At 49.3% G+C, this 20790-nt stretch overlaps 1 protein-coding gene across 1 annotated transcript in view; it reads left to right on the top strand.

Moving 5' to 3' along the window:
• Positions 1–3735: 3735 nt before the first annotated feature.
• Positions 3736–20790, top strand: part of LOC144232473 (adhesion G protein-coupled receptor E2-like) — a 26524-nt gene continuing 9469 nt past the window's right edge. Inside the window, 14 exon segments of the mRNA XM_077765313.1 lie at positions 3736–3800; positions 8240–8293; positions 8608–8727; positions 10455–10610; positions 12486–12617; positions 13199–13345; positions 13786–13958; positions 13960–14082; positions 14461–14638; positions 18034–18141; positions 18306–18526; positions 18736–18915; positions 19469–19666; positions 19924–20159. Of these exon segments, the coding sequence (XP_077621439.1) occupies positions 3770–3800; positions 8240–8293; positions 8608–8727; positions 10455–10610; positions 12486–12617; positions 13199–13345; positions 13786–13958; positions 13960–14082; positions 14461–14638; positions 18034–18141; positions 18306–18526; positions 18736–18915; positions 19469–19666; positions 19924–20159 (2057 nt within the window). The 5' untranslated portion in view covers positions 3736–3769.

The following is a 20790-nucleotide window of genomic DNA, read 5'->3' as shown; positions in this document are numbered from 1 at the left end:
CTTGAGGAGCCAGTTATGCAGGTGGCACTCCAGGGGGTGCAGGAAAGGAGTGGGGGGAGGGAAGGCAGAAGAGACAGCTGCCAGCAGAAGGCAGAGGAGAATTCCCAGGTTTTTTGTTTTGTTTTGTTTTGTTGTGTTTTAAATTTTTATTTATTTATGGGAGAGAGAGAGAGAGAGAGACAGCGTGAGCAGGGGAGGGTCAGAGAGAGAGGGAGTCACAGACTGAAACAGGCTCCAGGCTCTGAGCTGGCAGTCAGCACAGAGCCCGACGCGGGGCTCGAACCCACGAACCGCGAGATCATGACCTGAGTGAAAGTCGGACGCTTAACCGACTAAGCCACCCAGGCGCCCCGAGAATTCCCAGTTTTAAATCTCCTCAGCTCAGACAGAGGAGCAGACTCCAGGTTTCTTTTGTTTTGTCTTCTACCAGCAGAATTAGGTGGTCCATGTCAGTCCAGAGAGGACAGGGAATCTCCCTGAAACAAAAGGAATTTCAGCAGCTGCTTGGGAATATTCCTTAAAGTCCCTGTTCTGAGGTAGAATAACCAGAGACAGTTGGCTCTAATTATCAGAGTCACTGACCCAGGAAATGAAGGAGAGACAAGTCCCCACGCACAGTCACATGGTGACTCCAACCTGCCATCCGGGGCCCAGCAGCCAACACCTTAGAGTTGCGGCTTTATTCCTCAACCCTTGTGGAACTACGAGGGCAACTCTGGGAGGTGACCAGGCTCCCCTCCTGCCTCTTAGGGGCACGTCTGCCAAAAAGAAACCTGGGTTCTTACCAGTCTGACAGGCGGTGCTCCCTGAGCTGGTTCCTGGGCCTCATGGGTTCCGTTGGTGCGCATCAGGTGCTCGCCCAGCACACCTGCCGGGAGGGCTAGTCTCCTGGGGATCAAGCGGTCTGCTGGCGCCAGGCGAGGCTGCCCCTCCTGGCATCCTGAGGTTTATATCCCTGGTGCCAAAGGAGGTGAAAACGCACCGTCTCTGAATCCCAGACGAGCCCCCAAGTAATGTAGCAGGAATCTTGCACAGAGAGTCATGATACTGAGGCTCTTCTTTCCAGGAAGCAACTTTATTGCTGCCGGCACCCCTCAGTTGGGTTGGTACCCGAAGAACTGAGCCCCAAATGCCACGTGGCATAGCTTTTCATATATTTTTACTTCTTTGTCTCCCATACGGTAACGCACAAACATGTAGTCTGATTAAATGGTCTCAGTTTACAAGGTCATGAGTTGCTGTCATGCAGACGCATAGCCAGGTTACCTTGAAGTTTGTTTGTTTGTTTTCTCTCTCTCTCTCTCTCCCTTTTTTTCTCTCCTTAGGGAGAGGACCCTACCCCAGTGCTGCTCCGGTTGCCTTTGAGAGCTGTGGCCATGAGCCCCGGAGGTGAGCCTACGCAACTGACCCCATTAGTGACAGAGTGTATGCCAGCCCGGGGGCTGGGCTCCTTCACTGAGAAGGGGGAGTGGAGGAGAAGAGGCTTATTCTGTGAATGAGCCTCAGAAATGGTCTTCCTCTGGACATGAGAGAAACTGTTTCTTCCTCTTCAAATGCCTAGAATTTCTCCCTCCTCCACCGGCATCCAACCCTCCTCTCCCCCACTCTCTGGTCCCCAGGCTGGCAGCAGGCACCCTCCGTTCCCTGGGGCTTCTGACCACGGTCTCCATCCCCACAGCGTCTGTGGCTGGAGGTGCCCATCTTCCTCCAGATTTTTCAGTGCCTCTACTTGCTGCCATTATCCTGACTCATATGTCCGTCTGAGGAGACCTTCAGCATTTCCACAATGGGTCGAAGCTTGATGGCGGTGGACGGGCACATCCAAGATTGAGAAGCAGTTTGTGAAGGGAGCACAGGCTGAACGAAAAGTGAAGGCGGACAAGGCAGGGCTTGCATCATGGCCGAGGGATGCAGAGAGCAGAGCTCTCCGGCTTTGGAACTAGAAGATACCAGTGTTCTCTCTCTCTCCCTCCCTTCCTCCACCCTTTCCCTCCCCTCCCCTCTCCCTCTCCACACGCAAGGAAAGGTCTGATGCGGACACAGGGAGAAGGTGGCCATCTACAAGCTGAGAGAGAAACCAACCCCCTCAGCACCTTCATCTTGGAATCCAACCTCCAGACCTGAGAAAACAGATTTCTGTGGTTTAAGTCATCCAGCTGATACTGTGTTTTTATGGCAGTGCTAGCAGACGTGGGCAGGTAGAAAACAAAGGAAATGGAAACAATCCAAACAAAGCATCTCACCATAAAATCCCCCACACAGACGAGTGGAATGTTTGGGGACGTTTTCCTCATCCTTTAAAACATATCAGGAGGGGCGCCTGGGTGGCTTAGTCGGTTGAGCGTCCGACTTTCGCTTAGGTCATGATCTCGCGGTTCGTGGGTTCGAGCCCCGCGTCGGGCTCTGTGCTGACTGCCAGCTCAGAGCCTGGAGCCTGTTTCAGAGTCTGTGACTCCCTCTCTCTCTGACCCTCCCCTGCTCACGCTGTCTCTCTCTCCTAGAAATAAATAAAAACATTAAAAAAAATAAAAATAAAACATATCAGGAATATTTTCCTTGGGGCGCCTGGGTGGCTCAGTCAGTTGAACGTCTGACTTCAGCTCAGGCCATGATCTCACAGTTAGTGGGTTCGAGCCCCGCGTCGGGCTCTGTGCTGACTGCCAGCTCAGAGCCTGGAACCTGTTTCAGATTCGGTGCCTCCCTCTCTCTCTGACCCTCCCCTGCTCACGCTCGCTCTCTCTCAGAAATAAATAAAACATTAAAAAAAGGAATATTTTCCTTTATCAATATGTATTAATCTAAGACTGTTGAGAATTGCAACACTTTAGTTCTAGACCAGCCAGGAATTAGGGACATTGGGGTCGTACGAGGGTGACAGAATATTTGTGTATTTTTTTAAAGTTTTTTTTAACGTTTTTAATTTATTTTTGAGAGAGATAGAGAGACAGTGTGAGCAGGGGAGGGTCAGAGAGAGAGGGAGACACAGAATCTGAAGCAGGCTCTAAGGCTCTGAGCTGGCTGTCAGCACAGAGACTGACGCAGGGTTCGAACCCACAACCCGTGAGATCATGACCTGAGCCGAAGTCGGCCGCCCAACCGACTGAGCCACCCAGGCGCCCCTTATGTATCTTTATCGTAGTGATAATTACGGGAACCTGTCCACATAACACAATGTCACAGAACTATACATGTGCATTGTACCGCTGTAATTTCTTGGTTTAGATATTTGATGACAGTTACAGAAAAATACATAAAAATGTATCTTTTGCAGGAAACGGGGCGGGGGGAAGGACTTCTCCATATTGATTTGGAAACTTCCTGTCAATCGACATTTATTCCAAAATAAAAACTTAAAAATAAAGAAGCACACAAGTAGATAATAAATAGATTTAAAAAGTCTGTTCACCACGAACCACTGTCCTCAGAGGGGCCAGAAAAGCCAGTAGAATGATTCTTCATCTTTGGGAGGTCTTCTTATATCAAAAATATATAAAAACCATCAAAGAGGCTTTCAGGACAAACACTGGAAAGGCTGAGCAAATACTTAAAAATGCAAGTGTGAGTTTCAGAGATGGTCATCACAGGAGAATATCGGGCCGGGGGGACATCCACACTATCAGTTTGCTGTTTCATCTAAGTTCATCCAATGACGAGTGTCTATTTGAAGTCAGACTTAAAACAGGAAGTCTTTTTAGCACCTCCCCCACCCCCACAAACACCCCCAAACCAGGCAGCATTCTCTCTGGCTGGGCTTACTTGTGTCTGCACCATGAGAAACGGGCATCTGAGTGTGTTTCCGGGTAGGTAGAGTTATAACGGTGGGGAGAGGCCACTAAAGCTATCTGGGAGCTCTATCCAGGCTGATAATTTTCTCTGTTCGCTTTATTTCTGGGTTTTGCTCTCTTTCTGATTTTCCCACTGTCTTTGTAAGGGAGAGCAGGGGAGGGATTTTTAAGAATGGCATTAGCTCAATTAATTTCTCAAAGAAGAAAGTTGGTGACACATATTTCTAGGGCAGACTGGGGGACTTTTCAGAGCTTTCTCGTTTTATAGCCTGTATTAGACCAGGTTCCCCAGAGAAACAGAAATAGGAGTTTCTGTATATGTATACGAGTATATGTACATGTATGACAGAGATGTACGTGTGTGTGTGTGTCTATATATATATATAGGGAGAGAGAGAGAAGAGAGAATGTGCTAGTTTAAGAAATTAGTTTATGAGATTTTTGAGGTTGGAACATCCAGAGTCAGTAGGGCAGATGGGAAACCCAGGGATATTTTCAGGGACGTTGATGTTATATGTCAAGTCCAAAGTCAGTCTGGAAGCAGAATTCGCTCTTCCTAGGAGGGGTCAGCCTTTTTTTTTCTCGTAAGGTCTTCAACTGATGAGGCCCACCCAGATTATGAAAAATAATCTGCTTTGTTTTTATTTTATTTACTTTTCAAATATAATTTATTGTCAAGTTAGCTAACATACAGTGTGTACAGTGTGCTCCTGGCTTCAGGAGCAGATTCCCATGATTCATTGCTTACATATGACACCCAGTGCTCATCCCAACATGTGCCCTCCTCAATGCCCATTACCCATTTCCCCATCCCCCCACCCTATCAACCCTCAGTGTGTTGTCTGTATGTAAGAATCTCTTATGTTTGCCTCCCTCTCTGTTTGAAACTATTTTTCCCCCTTCCCTTCTCCCATGGTCTTCTGTTAAGTTTCATATGAATGAAAACATATGATATCTGTCTTTCTCTGACTGATTTATTTCACTTAGCATAAGAAATACCCTCCAGTTCCATCCACATTGTTGCAAATGGCAAGATTCCATTCTTTCTCATTGCCAAGAAGTATTCCATTGTATATATAAACCACATCTTCCCTGTCCATTCATCTGTTGACGGACATTTGGGCTCTGTCCATAATTTGACTATTGTTGATAGTGCTGCTGTAAACATTGGGGTACATGTGCCCCTATGAATCAGTGGTCCTGTATCCTTTGGATAAATTCCTAGTGGTGCCACTGCTAGGTTGTAGGGTAGTTCTATTTTTAATTTTTTTGGGGAACCTCCAAACTGTTTTCCAGAGGGGCTGTACCAGTTTGCATTCCCACCAACAGTGCAAGAGGGTTCCATTTCCCCACATCCTTGCCAACGTCTGTTGTTTCCTGAGTTGTTAATTTAGCCACTCTGACCGGTGTGAGGTAGTATCTCAATGTGGTTTTGATTTGTATCTCCCTGATGATGAGTGATAATGAGCCTCTTTTCACGTGTCTGTTAGCCATCTGGATATCTTCTTTCTAAAAGTGTCTATTTACGTCTTCTGCCTATTACTTCACTGGATTGTTTGTTTTTGGGGTGTTGACTTTGGTAAGTTCTTTATAGATTTTGGATACTAACCCTTTATCCGATATGTCATTGGCAAATATCTTCTTCCATTCCATCTGTTGCCTTTTAAGTTTTGCTGATTGTGTCCTTCACTGTGCAGAAGTATTTTTTTTTTTTTATCTTGATGAGGTCCCAATAGTTCATTTTTTCTTTTATTTCCCTTTCCATCAGAGACCTGTTGAGTAAGAAGTTGTTGTGGCTGAGGTCAAAGAGGTTGTTGCCTGTTTTCCTCTCTAGAGTTTTGATGTCTCACATTTAGGTCTTTCATCCATTTTGAGTTTATTTTTGTGTAGGGTGTGAGAAACATGGTCCAGTTTCATTCTTCTGCATTCTTCATTCCAGTTGCTGTCTAGTTCTCCCAGCACCATTTGCTAATGAGACTATGTTTTTTCCATCATCAAAGATTAATTGGCCATACATTTGTGGGTCCAATTCTAGGTTCTATATTCTATTCCATTGGTCTATGTGCCTGTTTTTGTGCCAATACCATACTATTTGATGATTACAGCTTTGTAGTAGAGGCTAAAGTTGGGATTGTGATGCCTCTCATTTTGGTTTTCTTCTTCAATATTACTTTGGCTATTCAGGGTCTTTTGTGGTTCCATACAAATTTTAGGATAGTTTGTTCTAGCTCTGAGAAGAATGCTGGTGTAATTTGATTGGGATTGCATTGAATGTGTAGATAGCTTTGGGTATTATTGACATTTTAACAATATTTGTTCTTCCAATCTGCCGGAGGCCGGCTCTGGCAGGTCCAGGGGTCCCCGAAGGATGGACGGTGTCGGCGAGAGAGAGAGAGAGAGAGAGAGTGAGAGAGCCCCGAGATTCTTTCTGATCACCAGGCAGGCATCTCTGTCCTGTCGGTTTTCGTGTCTTTATTTAAAGGTTCAACAATAATATGAGGTCAGAGAAAAGGAATTTCTTACAATGAGTGGCCTTTTGTGATATCAATTGCAGAATTATCCCAGCCATAGTGAATTTATGACCAAGGAAATAACAGGATGCTCTTAGTGAAAAACAGGATAACATATAGGTTAAATTGTACATAGATAAGCTAGGAGTCATTCTGTCTGGCTCTCAAGAGGATGAATGATTCTGAATTGGTTTGTTTGTGGAAACTACCAAGGGGGCTCTATATGTATCAGTCTTTGCATCTGAGTTTATGTTTTAATTACTCTTATCTATCCTCATCCCAGCTGCCAGTGTAAGGGAGGATGTTTGTGGAATGTAGGCCTTGAGGAAGGGACTGCCATACATCACCAGTTAGTAAGTTATGTTCTGCCCTTATTTGTACCTTAACTATAAATTAGGTTCTTCTGACATGGGACCAGACTCAGTAGTAACTCTTGTGTTCTTAACCCCCTTTATTATCTAAGTCTTGGATCTGCAAAGCCCATAGGAAGAGCCTTTTGATAATGATCCATAGAGCTTTATCTAAAATCTCTTTTGTAAAGGCAGGAATATGCTTTTCCTTATGAGGTATCTGTGTTCAGAATATGGGTCTGATATGGAATATTGTGAGGCCTGGTCAATACCAGCAGGCTTATTTCCGGCATGAGCCAGTAGTAGCAGAAGGAGATACCAGTTTTGTTTCTCATGGCAGGAGCTGTGCAAACATTGCCATTTTCTTGCCGTGACTGCCATCCAGAGAGGCCAGTGCGGCTCCCGGCACCAATCCACGAGTGTGGAATGTTTTTCCATTTCTTTGTGTCTTCTTCAATTTCTTTCATAAGTTTTCAGCATACAGATCTTTTACCATTTTGGTTAGGCTTACTCCGAGGTATTTTATGATTCTTGGTGCAATTGTAAATGGGATTGATTCCTTGACTTCTCTTTCTGTTGCTTCATTATTGGTGTATAGAAATGCAACCAATTTCTGTACATTGATTTTATATCCTGTGACTTTGCTGAATTCCTGTGTCAGCTGTAGCAGGTTTTTGGTGGAATCTTTTGGGTTTTCCATGTAGAGTATCATGTCATCTGCAAAAAGTGAAGGTGTGACTTCTTCTTTGCGAAGAAAGTAATCTGCTTTAATCAGAGTCTACTGATTTCACTGTTAATCTCATTAAAAAAAAAAAAAAGGAACCAACACCTTCCCAGCAACATCATGCCTCCCATGAATGGAAGGACAGACTCGAACAGGTGGCCCAGTGATTGCCTACAGGGTAGATTCCTTTGCACCTGGAGTCGTTTTCATACCACAGAGCCTGTCCAGTGAGCCATCACTCCTGGCACTGCACCTGGAGAGGTCACTTAACCAAGAGATGTCGGCTCTACCTGCCGGTGCTCTTAGTTGTCACTCCTCACCTGTCATCAGCTCCCCCTCTCTTGACGCCAGGGCTCCCTGTGAGGAGTGACACAGGGCTCACTGTGAGGGCTCACACTTGGGGCTTTCTGACCCCCAAATCCATGCTCTTCTCGTGTGCCCCAAAACATGTATGTAGAAGAGGGGACAGTGATCCTGGAAGAGGAATCCTCAGGGCAGATTTCTGCCATTGCCAGAGAACATAGAACCTGGCCAATCTGAGGACTTTGTGCTTCAAGATTCACCCCCTCCGCTGGGAAAGGTTGGAATTTCTATGTTGTATCCCTGACGTCACCTGTGTATACTTTGTCCCCTTACCTGTAGCACTGAGTCTCCATGAGGACAGTGTCTGTTAGTGATGGGCTCCTCAGAGAGTCCAGGGAGATGGAAGGAAAAGAATTGGTTCTCAAATCTTCATAAATTACAAGAGGCTTGGGAGAGCCAGGGACTGTAGCATCAGGGCCACCTCCCAGGAGCAATGACCATGTGCACAACGGTTGAAACTGGAGCTCCACTCTCTCCTCGTTGTCATTTCTGTGTTTCCTGCCCCAGGACTCTTGATACAGATGCTGTTGCTATTGGGAGCGGCCACTCAGAAGCCTAGTGGTGAGTCTGCCCAGCCAGCCACGTGGGTGACACAAACGGGGGAGTGCATGATGAGGTCTGGGTCCCCTCACCGACAAGCAGGGAAAGGGGGGCATATTTTTCAAGTGAGGCTCTGGTCTTCTGGAGATAAGAGAAACTGTTTCTGCTTCCACAAATGTTCAGAGTTTGCTGTGTTTTCTTCTTCCAATGGCAGTCATTCCTTTCCTTCCTCCACCTCTCTTCCTCTGCTCCTCACCCCCAACTGGCAGCTGGCTCCCTCCATTTCTTAAGGCTTGAGACTGTGTTCTCTGTCCTCACACCCTCTGCCCCCATAGACTGTGCCCGGTGGTGCCCCATGAACTCCAAATGTGTCAACGCCACGGCCTGTCGCTGCTCTCCGGGGTTCTCTTCTTCTTCTGGGGAGATCTTCACCAACCTCTTGGAGAATTGTGACGGTACAGGGGCTTGGAGGGGCGGGGGGGGGGGGGGGGCATGGAGAAGGTGGGGGCAGGCGGTAGGGGGAAGACGTTCTCTTCTCCATGTCTCAGTTTGCTTGTCTGTAAATTGGGGATCATCGTTGTACCTACCCCATATGGATGGAGTGAGATTTAAAACTTGCTTGTGTTGGGGCGCCTGGGTGGCTTAGTCGGTTAAGCGTCCGACTTTNGTCTGTGACTCCCTCTCTCTCTGACCCTCCCCTGCTCACGCTGTCTCTCTCTCCTAGAAATAAATAAAACATTAAAAAAAAAATTAAAAAAAAAAAACTTGCTTGTGTGAAGAACAGGTAAAGTCTAGAACAGAGCCGACCATCAACACAAGCTCTTATCATGGCTACTGCTGTTATTACTATATGATCATTCTCATTGCACAAAGAAAGGGGAGAAACAGTGGAAGCAAGAGGAGGAAAGAAACACAGGAGTTGGAAGCCAGGCTCTTCTCCTGGCATGAGCTCACCAGAAACTCCTGACCCATCAAGGTCATGGTTTCTTGCCTCACTGTTCACAGCAGGCCCANAATTGGTTTCCATATAACACCCAGTGCTCATCCCAACAGTGCCCTCCCCCATGCCCATGACCCCCTTCCCCTCTCCCCCACCCCCATCAGCCCTCAAGATTGTTCTCAGCATTTGAGAGTCACGTCCTGGTGCTGGCACCCACAGCCTGGGCCTGGGCCCTCAGAAGGGAAGTCCATGAGCTCAGGTAGGAAGCTCTGCTCTGGGGGAGACCAGTTGCCCGTTCCCACTCATCACGATGTCATGAGCCCTTTCAGGCTCTAAAAGTCTTTGGTGCCCTGATTGGGATGTTCAGGACCAAACATTCTGTCCCGGCGTTTTGATTCATCTTATTGAGTTGTTGAAGTTGTTGACAGCTGATGGTGTCCAGCTCTTGCTCTGTGGGTCCCTGAGCTACTCAGAGGGGTCCAGGCTCATGGTGTCTTTCCTCTCATGTTTAGAGAACAGGAAGAGAGATAGGAAGCCAGGAACCATCCGCAGTGACTCAGCTGTGAGAGCCTGGCATGTTGCTTCCTCATTTTGTGTCTGCGGTAGACTCTGATAAGGGGAACTTCTTCCAGTGTTGCAGATAGTAAAACTCTTCTAGAGGCATCTTGGAGCATCTTGAAAATGTCTGACAGCAGAGCTGGGGGTGTGGGGGATGAGCACTGTGAGGTGCACTTGGGTCACTGCGAGTAATGGGAGGTGGAAGCTGTCAATGGGCAGGGTCTGACCAGCTGGCTTTATCCTCAAGTATGAGTGGTGAGTGTCACCCAGCCATGACTCTCTCCACTGTCAGCATTGAGAGTGGCCTCCAGTGCCACTGTCCCTCTGACTGGAGCCCTCCCCCAGCTTCCCAGTGGTGCAAACAGTCTCACAAGGGAGGGCCTGGAGCCTGAGTCAGTGCCTCCATCTGCCCCACAAGACCTGCAGAAGGGGATGCAGACCTCCTTCCAGCCCCCATCATGGCACAGCAGAGTGTCTGATGCTAGGGGCCCTCAGGCCCAGCCAGAGAGCAGAGACGGGCAGAGCAGTCAGCAGGCTTTCCGGGGAAGCTGGCTCACTCAGTCCAAAGAACTGTGAACTGAGTTCTTTCTAGGCCCCACAGCAGAGTAGGACTGGAGCCCAGGGCCTCTGCCCTGTGGGAACTCACACTTTTGGCTGGTGACCCTTTGCCCTGTTGTGTTCCAGACATCAATGAGTGCGCACCACCCATGGCGGTGTCCTGTGGAAAATTTGCCGACTGCCAGAACATAGAAGGGAGCTACCACTGCGAATGCTGCCCCGGGTACGAGCTTGCTTCTGGGGCAAAAACTTTCAAGAGTGAAAGTGAGAACATGTGTCAAGGTAAGAAGTAGCCCATGCCTTCCGTCTCCCCATCCATGAGGTTGGGGGTCACCAGAGCCATTGCTAAAGCATCCCCAGAGGCAGGATGAGTCAGGACAGGTCTGTCTGCTCCTGGGCCACCGGCACAGAAAGGCAGGGCAGCGGGAGAGACAAGGGCCTGGACCCAGGCTTTGCCTCTTTTTTNCAGGCTCTGAGCTGGCAGTCAGCACAGAGCCCGACGCGGGGCTCGAACCCACGAACCGCGAGATCATGACCTAAGCGAAAGTCGGACGCTCAACCGACTAAGCCACCCAGGCGCCCCACCCAGGCTTTGCCTCTTGATAGCTGTGTGTGTGACGCTGGCCAGGATACTCATTCAGAAATCACCGTTCATGTGCCAGGGGTGGTATTATTGTGCTTTTGTGTTAAAAAGACAAAGCGTCTCTAGTTTTTACAGATAAAAACAAAAGTGCCTTTGCCTTTTGTTAACTGTGTGACCTTGGGCAAGGGATTGTGCTTCTGTGCCTCAGTCCACCCATCTGTAAAGAAGGGGGTGACAGTGGTGCTTACCTCACAGAATTGCGGGCATCCCCAGGGCCTGTCGCCCAGGGTGGGCACTGAGTGCAGCCGCTCCAGCCCACACCTACTGCAGTCGCATCTCTTGCCGCAGTGATGCCACCGTTTAGGCCCGGAGGCCAGCCTCTGCGCGGCACCAGGCTTTGCCCCCCTTCCAGGGAGAACAGCAGGCAGCGGAAGGGGCTTTGGGTATCCACGGGGGTTGGGGGGGGGCAGCAGTGGGTAAGCAGGAGCCACAGCTTGCCCAGCGAGAGGGGGTTAGTGCAGATACAGAGAGAAGAGGGGAAGGCAGAGGTGAGGTGAGGACGGGGCAGAGCTGAGGGTCCAGAGGACTCTAAGGAAGGTCCCCAGGCTCCCCCCTGTGGTGGAGAGAAGAGCCCATGGCCTTGGTCCCGGCCCCCTCCTCCCCTGCAGCAGAGGACAGAGCCTTCGCGTGAAATGGAAGAAGGTCCCTCACTTCCATGCGAACATAGCACGTTTGAGGCTGGGTTTCCACTCCCACTTGCCTCCTGGGGCCGGAGGCCCTTGTGCAGCGAGCAGCCTGCGCACCTGCACATGATGAGCGTGGATCCCACTCAGCGTGCTTGGACTGGGAATGCCAACCCCCACCCCACCCCACCCCGCTGTTGTGGTGCTTGTGGTCGTCCAGGAGCGGCGTCGCCATGTTACAACAGGCCAGGGAAGAGGAAGGGACTCCATCGGCGGCTGGGTGGACACGGAGGAAGAGACAGGAGAGGGACCTCCATGGGCCTCCAGCTGGGTGACGGGGAGGGGACAGTCTCCGCTGGTTAGGCCCAGGGCCTGCCACCTGAAGACCTGGCTCTGTGAAGGCTCCTGTCACAGCCAAGGACACGTCACCCATGTCGGGCGGTGCGACCCGCCGCTCGGTGGCCCCTTGCCCCGCCCTCCCCAGGCATCAAAGCAGGTCCTTGCCGCCTGCCTGGTGTCCGGCGCCTCCTCGAAGCCCGGGCTCAGAACCCTCCACGGAGGGTCACTTCTGGATGTTGGGAACGTACCCNTCAGCTCCCAGGAAAGCCCACCCTGGGCCCGTCTGCGTCCTCGGGCTGGGACACAGGGGGTCATGTGTCCCCGGCCCAGCTGCGAGCCGCCCGGAGAGGCAGACGGGGAGGGCTCAGACTGCTTCCTGCCACATCTGGACAACCGAACATCCGGGCCACCACGCTTCGCCCGCAGGACGCCCCCGTGTGGATTAGAAAAGGCACCCGCTCGCTGAGGAGGAGAGAGCGGGGCCTTCCAGATGCTTCTATCCCAGGAAACAGCTGCAGGCAGGCATCCAACACCCTCCCCTTCCCCCTGCAGACGTGGACGAATGTCAGCGGAGACCCAGAATCTGCAAAGGCCGCACCATCTGCGTCAACACCCAGGGCGGCTACACCTGCAGATGCCCCCCCGGCTTTAAGCACGACAAGACAGACCCGAACACGTGCTCAGGTAGAGGCCCCGGAAGACGCTGTGAGGCTGCGCTGGAGCTGGGAGGGGCCAAGGCAGAGGAGCCCGAGGAGCCTGAGGAGGAGGGAGAAGACCCTTGGGTTCCTGAGACGCTAGGGGTTTGCTCTGCCCAAGGATCTGCCTCCCCACAAGGTCCACCACAGAGCGGGGAGGTAGCAGGGCCTTCTGGGCCTGGGGTTCCCTTGTGGAGCCCCCCGGCCTCTGTGAGCATCCCCTGGTCTCGCCCCTTCCTCATCTGCCGCACGGGAGCAGGGGGAGGTGTCACTTCCAGTTCCTGGAAAGGAGGCTGGGCCAGAGCTGGGGAGGGAGTAGCCGACAGCCCTTGGAAAGAGAGTCCAGTCCCTATGACTCAGTTTCCCTCCTGGTTTCACAGCCTATGAACTGGGGACCATGGTCCCTGCCATGCCCATCTTGCAGGGAGACCATCATAGGGTGCACTGAGATTGAAGTTGAAGGTCGCCAGGTGGCAGCACGTGCAATAACAGCAAGGGTCCCTGATGCTGGGCAGTGAGAAGTGGGTGCAGCCAGTGGAGGGGACCCTGACCCTCTGGCTTTGTCCTCAGACGTGAATGAATGTACCTCGGGGCAAAGCCCGTGCCACCGCACCACCCACTGCCTCAACACCATGGGGAGCTATGAGTGCCGCTGCCGCCCCGGCTGGAAGCCCATTCCCGGGTCCCCCAATGGCCCAAACAACACCATCTGTGAAGGTCCAGAACTCAGATGCCACGTCCTGGAGACCCACACTCAGAACCCCTGATCGCATATTCAGTGGCACCCACACAAACCAAGCCAAATGAATGCTGGCGGCACCCTGCTGCACCAGGCGTTAATTCTTTTGAGGCTTGATGGGAAAAAATCTAGTGGGGGTCTCGAGGAAGAAGCTGGGGTACTGAGGAGTAGGCTCCTTGGAGACCCCAGGCGGCCACTAATTACTCCCTGGGATTTCAGTATTTCACAACCTGCACATCTGTACAGGGCTCACGTGCTATGTGTCAGGCCTTGCCGCATTTCCTGTAACTCCTGCATCACCAGGATGTGGGGGTCAACAGGTGACGTCACCTCCAGCCAAGGTGGGAGGTACTAATATGGGGAAAAAGCAGGTGGGACACAGAAGGAGGGGGCCTGACTCCCCCCTTTGTGTCCCCAGATGTGGACGAGTGCAGCTCTGGACAGCCTGTGTGCCACAACTCCACCGTCTGCATCAACACTCTGGGCTCATACAGGTGCCGCTGCCGCCATGGCTGGGAGCTCAAACCCGGATTCCAGAATATGCAGCCAAACACTACCTGTCAAGGTACCTGGTCTGAGCTGACCCCAGANCCCCCCACCAAGAGTCCCTCTGACCTGCCTCGTCTCCTCTTCCCAGACACTCACCAGCTTCTTTGAAAGAGTCCAAGTACTGCGCAGAGACTTCAAGCCAGCCTTGGCTCAGGGCACCATCCAGGTAAGAGCACAACCCAGGAGAAGAAAAAGAACCCAGGCACCCCATCGAGGCCTGGAAGGAGGCAGCCCCGTCACAATGGCAACTTCTCTGAGACCCCCGCCTCTCCCACGGTGGGTGGGAGAGCAGGCACGCCAGTGCCCATAATCGATGGGCACCCACAAGTGACTTTTCTCTTGCTGTTTCTGGACAGCGGGCTTATGTCATCTTGGCATTTGTGAATAGGGTTGACCATGAGTGCTGGATTCCAGGGGTAGAGACCCAGGGAATCAGATCTAGGACCACTTTTATCTACCAGTTTCTAGGGGCTATTCTCCGGGGCTGAGTGGGAGGGGTCTTCATGGCTCACCCAGTCTCTTTTCTCACCCCCCACTCTCCCAGGACCTCATGCAGGGGGTGGATGAGTTGCTGCAGGCCCCGGATGACCTGGAGGCTCTGTCCCCCTCAGAGCAGCGCTGTGTGGCCACGAACCTGCTCGTGGGCCTGGAGAACGTCCTGAGAGACGTAAGCCGGGCCCTTCCCAATGGGCCATTGACCTTCAGTGCACCTGCAGGCACAGGTAAGTACTGGGGTCTGCCCCAGGCTCCTGCTCTGCCTTCCCCCACCTCGTTTGTCCCCCAGCCTCACTGGAGCCAGTNGCATGGAGGAGGGCACTTGGGATGAGCACTGGGTGTTGTATGGAAACCAACATGACAATAAACTATTAAAAATTTTTTAAAAAATAAAAAAAAGAAATTTCACATGAATAAAAAGTAACTATGAATTAAAAAAAAAACAGTGTGACACTCCATAAACCGATTAAAAGTTTAAAAAGAAATGAATAAAACTGTAAACATATACATTTTCATTGTAATATAAATTATCAGCAGATGAAATAATTTTTTTAATGTTATATTTATTTCTGAGAGAGAGAGAGACAGCGTGAGCAGGGGAGGGCCAGAGAGAGAGGGAAATACGGAATCCAAAGCAGGCTCCAGGTTCTGAGCTAGCTGTTAGCACAGAGCCCGACGCGGGGCTCGAACCCACAAACCGTGAAATCATGACCTGAACTGGAAGCCAGACACTTAACCAACTGAGCCACCCAGGTGCCCCAGACAAAATACTTACAATGAAGAATTCAGGCTAACAAAATGGAAGCATTGTCAAGAGAAGACAATTTATTAAATTTTAAAGAATGTAAATTTTATGTTATTTGGTATTTCAGTTCACCACGATTTTAAACAAACTGTACAATTCAGTGGGGGCTTAGCACACTGGGAGCTGTACAGCCCTCACCTGCATTTCTAAAATATTTTCATCACCCTAAAAGTAAATAGCGTGCCCACTAACCGGTCACTTTTCATCTCTCCCTCCCCCAGCTACTCAAAGCCAGCAGTCTGTTTTCTGTCTCTACGGGTTCCCCTATTCTGGACATTTCATATCTATAGAATCATCATGTTTTCAAGGTGCATCCATGTTGTAACATGTGGCAGTATTTCTTTCTTTTTTTATGGTTGAATAATAGTCCATCATTTGGCTACAGCACCTTTCTAAAATTTTGTTTTAATGTTTATTTATATTAGAGAGAGAGAGAGGCAGGGCATGAGTAGGAGAGGGTCAGAGAGAGAGGGAGACACAAAATCCAAAGGAGGCCCCAGGGTTAGGGTTAGGGTCAGGCTCTGAACTGTCAGCACAAAGTCCAACGTGGGGCTCGAACTCATGGACCGTGAGATCACGACCTGAGCTGAAGTTGGATGCTCAACCGACTGAGCCACCCTGGTGCCCCTACAGCAACTTTTGTGTATCCATGAATCCCACTGTTGGACATTTAGGTTGTTGACTTTTTGAGTAGTGTTTGACTATTTTGAATCACATTACTATGAATATTGCTGGATAAGTTTTTGCTTGAATAATTGTTTTCTGCTCAATGTATACAGACATAGGAGTGGGATTTCCCAGTGATATGGAAATGCTGTGGCCCATCTTTGGAGGAATGACCAAATAATTTTTCCAAAATGGCAGCACCATTTTACATCCCCATTGGCAACACCCAATGGTTCCAATATCCATATTCTCAGCACCACTTGGTACTTACATTTTGTTTCCTGATAGTCACTTCAGTGTCCTTTGCCTATTTTTAAGTCAGGTTGTTTTGTTTGGCTTTTGGTTGTTGAACTGGAAGAGTTCTTTACGTGTTCTAATAGTAGACTCCATGAGACATGTAATTTGCTAATTTTTTCTCCCATTCCACAGATTGTCTTTTTAATTTAATAAACAAATGTGTCTGTTGGATGAAATCCATTTTCTCTGTTTTTTCTTTTGTTGCATGTGCATCTGGTGTCTTATCTAAGAATCCATTGCCAAATCCAAGGCTGTGAAGATTTACACCTGTGTTTCCTTCTAACTGTTCCAGTGTTAGCTCATAAATGTAGGTCTTTGACCCATTTTGAATGAATCTTTGTGTGTTGTGTGAGGTAGGGTCCCTTCTACTGCAAGTGGAGATCCAGATGTGCAAACACCAGTTGCTGAAGAGACTTTTCTTTTTTCATTGAACAGTCTTGTCATCCCTTGTTGAAAATCAGTTGACCGCAGATGTATGGGTTTATTTCTGGACTTCCAATTTTATTTTATAGGTCTGTATGTCTATCTTTATGCCAGTACCCTACAGTTCTGATTACTGTAGATTAGTAGTGAGCTTTAAAATCAGGAGGTGTAAGTACTCCTTTTTTTTTTTTTTTTTTTTTCCATTTCAAGATTGTTTTAGGCATTAGGGCTCCTTGCAATGTCCTGTGAATGTTAGGATGCACTTTTCCATTTCCAAAAAAAAAAAAAGTTTGGAATATTGGTATGGATTGCATTGAATTTGTAGATCTTTTTGGGAAATATTTCCATCTTAAAAATATTGTGCCTTTTATTTATTATTATTATTATCTTTCATAGTTTATTGTCACATTGGTTTCCACATAACACCCAGTGCTCACCCCAACAAGTGCCCTCCTCCATGCCCATCACCCCGCTTCCCCTCTCCCCCATCCCCATCAGGCCTCAGATTGTTCTCAGTATTCAAGAGTCTCTCATGGTTTGCCTCCCTCCCACTCCCCAACTTTTTAAAAAATATTTATTTACTTAGAAAGAGAGAGAGAGGAAAAGGCAGAGAGAGAGAGAGAGAGGGAGAGAGAGAATCCCAAGCAGGTGCCACACTCAGCGTAGAGCCCAATGTGGGGCTCAGTCTCATGAACTGTGAGATCACTACCTGATCTGATATCAAGAATCAGATATTCAACTGACTGAGCCACCCAAGTGCCCCAATATTAAGCCTTTTAATCCACTAACATACAATGTTTTCCTAGTTATTAAGGGTCTTTCATTTATTTCAAAAATATTTTTGTAGTCTTCTGTGTTAAAAGTCTTGAAGCTCAGATAAATTTATTCCTAATACTTTGCTGAAGATTCTTTTACATCTATGTTCATAAGAAATATTGATCTATTATTTTCTTGTAATGGCTTTATCTTTTTTTTTTTTTAAATCAGAGTAATGGTCACTTCATAAGATTACTTAAGTAGTATTCCTTCCTCTTCTACTCTTGGAAGAGTTTACAAAGGATTCTTGTTCATTCTTAGTTAAATGGTTGGCAGAATTCACCAGCAAAGCCATCTCATCGAGGCTTTTCATTTTGGGGAATTTTTGATTACTGATCAGTTCTCTTTGCCTGTTATAGGTCTGTTTGGACTTTATTCCTTTTTCAGTTACTTTTATAGTTTGTGTGTCTCTAGGCATTTGTTAATTTTATCTAAGTTATCCAATTTGTTGGTGTACAGTTGCTCATAGTATTTTCCTATAATCCTTCATAAATTCAGTGTGTGTGTGTGTGTGTGTGTGTAAACACACATATCAATATCAATAATGGTATCATTCCAACCACTACAGCCACAAATACTATGCTAACTCCCTTACCTAACTCTGACATCTCACAGACCTGTCCCTGAAGGTGGGAGAACAAGGAGACACAAATGTCACCTTGAGTCAGAACCAGGCAAAGATGTGGCTGAGCTTGGATGCGGTGCATAAATCTAGTGACTCAGGTAACGGCTGAGATGGGAGGAAGGTCACAAGATACCCAAGGATGTGACAAACGGGGACCTGAAGCTTAAGGGGAAGTAGGGGACATAGTGGCACCAAAAGGGTCCATCTGAGGAAGAAGGGGCCCCTTGGGCACCCCAGGTATCGACACTGGCTTGTCCTGCAGGTGCTTCTGTGGTGGGCCTCATCTCCACTCCAGGGATGGGCAAGTTTCTGCCTGAGGCGCCCCTGGTCCTGGAGCCCAAGCAGCAGGAAGCCCTGCATGAGCCCGAGGGCTTGCTGGGAGAGGCCTCCCCTGTCCTGCTCTCAGATGTCATCTCTGCCTTTATAAGCAACAAGGACACCCAGAACCTCAGCTCCCCCGTCACCTTCATCCTCTCCCACCATGTGAGTGCTGGTGGAATGGGGCTGTGGGTGTGCAAGGGACTGGTCTGGGGCTCAGCCTCGCTGTCCACATCACCCTTTGTGTCCTGGGGGTGGGGGGCTCCTCCATGGGTGAGTCATTCCCCCAGGAGGGCCCTTTGCAGACCAGCTTGGGATGAGCATTTCTGAACACCAGGACCACCAGCTCCCACCTACACTCTGTTCCTATACAGCCAGTGACCCCTGGGCCAACGCACAAGGTGCTCTGTGTCTTCTGGGAGCACAGTCAGGATGGATGCGGTCACTGGTCCACCACAGGCTGCAGGCTGGTGGCCACTGGGGACTCCAGCACCACCTGCCAATGCACCCACCTCAGCAGCTTTGCCGTCCTCATGGCCCCCTACGGCGTGCAGGTGAGCTCCCTGGGGAGGCCGCAGTCCACGTCGATCGCTCTCTAACATGTTTCCCCACACATAGGAGCTTTAAAGAAACAAATGTGTATCTCGCGGTTTCTGTGGGACAAGAATCGGGTGTGGTGTAGCTGAGTTGCTGCTCAGGGTCTCACAAGGCTGACTCCATGGAGTCAGCCAAAGCTGCATTCTTGTCTGAGGCTTAGGGTCGTCCCGTGAGCTCCCTGGTGGCTGGAAGAATTCAGTCCCTTGCAGTTTTAGGCCTGGGGTTCCACGTTCTTTCCAGCGATGAACAGGGGACCCTGCTGAGCTCCTAGGGGCTCCCTGCATCCCTTCTCCCCAGGCCCTCACACAGTGTATCAGCATTTCTGTCCACAGGCCAGCAGGAGAAGCTCCCTCACCTCAAATGCTCTCAAACTTTGAATATTTTTCTCTAGGAAGAGCCTAGAACTTTTGAGAGCTCACTGATTAGGCCAGGCCCCTCCAGGGTGATATCCCTCTTAAAGTCAACTGATCTAGGACCTGTGACTGTGATGTCCTCTTTGCTGGGTCCCAGGAGGAGGATCCTGTGCTGGTCGTGATCACCTACATGGGACTGGTCCTTTCTCTGCTGTGCCTCCTCCTGGCAGCCCTCACCTTCCTGCTGTGCAAAGCCATCCAGAACACCAGCACCTCGCTGCACCTGCAGCTCGCAGTCTGCCTCTTCCTGGCCCACCTGCTCTTCCTCACGGCCATCAACCAGACCAAGATCAAGGTACTGACACTGACACAGAAGACCCCCGCCCCAAGCCATGGGGTGCTCAGTTCATGGAGCCATTATTGCACTGATACCTTAATACAATATCCTTGGGCCCCAGGAGGTTGGAGAGGTAATAGTCTATTTAGACAATCTTCTCTCAACAGCTCCACCTTATATATAAGAGTTCTCCCTGATGGCAAGGTATGGGAGAGGTCCTGGGGCCACCCTCCTCCCCAGCAGTCCCTCCTGGTGACTCCTTTCTCCTCCCCCAGGTGCTGTGCGCCATCATCGCGGGTGCCTTACACTACCTCTACCTGGCCTCCTTCACCTGGATGCTGTTGGAGGGTCTCCACCTCTTCCTCACTGCACGCAACCTGACGGTGGTCAACTACTCGGGTGTAAACAGGTTCATGAAGAGGCTCATGTTCCCTGTGGGCTATGGAGTCCCGGCTCTAATTGTGGCCATTTCCGCTGCAACCAGACCTCACCTTTATGGAGCACCCACCCGGTAAATGCAAATTCCCACCGTCCTTATCTTCTCCAGCACAACCATGGCCATCGTAGAACCAGAGGAGTCTTTTTTTTTTTTTAATGTCCAGGCAGAACACAGAGAAGGCACGCTGAGTAAGAACGCTGAGGATGTCTTTTTGGTGGGAAATTATAACAGTTAAGCAGAATGTCTTTAAAGCTTTATCCTTTGAAGAGCAAAACTGAAATCAAAATAAGTGCTTGGGACATCATTTAAGAATCGAATCTACTTCTTTATCCAAATCCTTTAATCCAGTTTTTTTTTTTAATTTGGAACTGGGGAGCTGATTTATATAATAGTTTGCTATTGTACTGGTAATGCCCCAGAGGAGGCTCCCGTAGGCCAATCTGTCAAGTGACAAGGCCGATTCACGGTGCCCTGGGGCTAGGGTGGCAGTGGGGGACAAACGCGGTGACTGCTAATGAGAATGAAAGGTCTTTTTTTATTTTTTTTATTTATTTTTTTTTTAAATGTTTTATTTATTTGTAGGAGAGAGAGAGAGAGAGAGAGAGACAGCATGAGCAGGGGAGGGTCAGAGAGAGAGGGAGTCACAGACTGAAACAGGCTCCAGGCTCTGAGCTGGCAGTCAGCACAGAGCCCGACGCGGGGC

Source organism: Crocuta crocuta, unplaced genomic scaffold, assembly GCF_008692635.1.
Source record: "Crocuta crocuta isolate KB4526 unplaced genomic scaffold, BGI_CrCroc_1.0 scaffold693, whole genome shotgun sequence".
NCBI classification, from domain to species: Eukaryota; Metazoa; Chordata; class Mammalia; order Carnivora; family Hyaenidae; genus Crocuta; species Crocuta crocuta.
The sequence above is the reverse complement of the archived record's forward strand: the minus strand, read 5'-3'. Positions and strand labels throughout refer to the sequence as shown.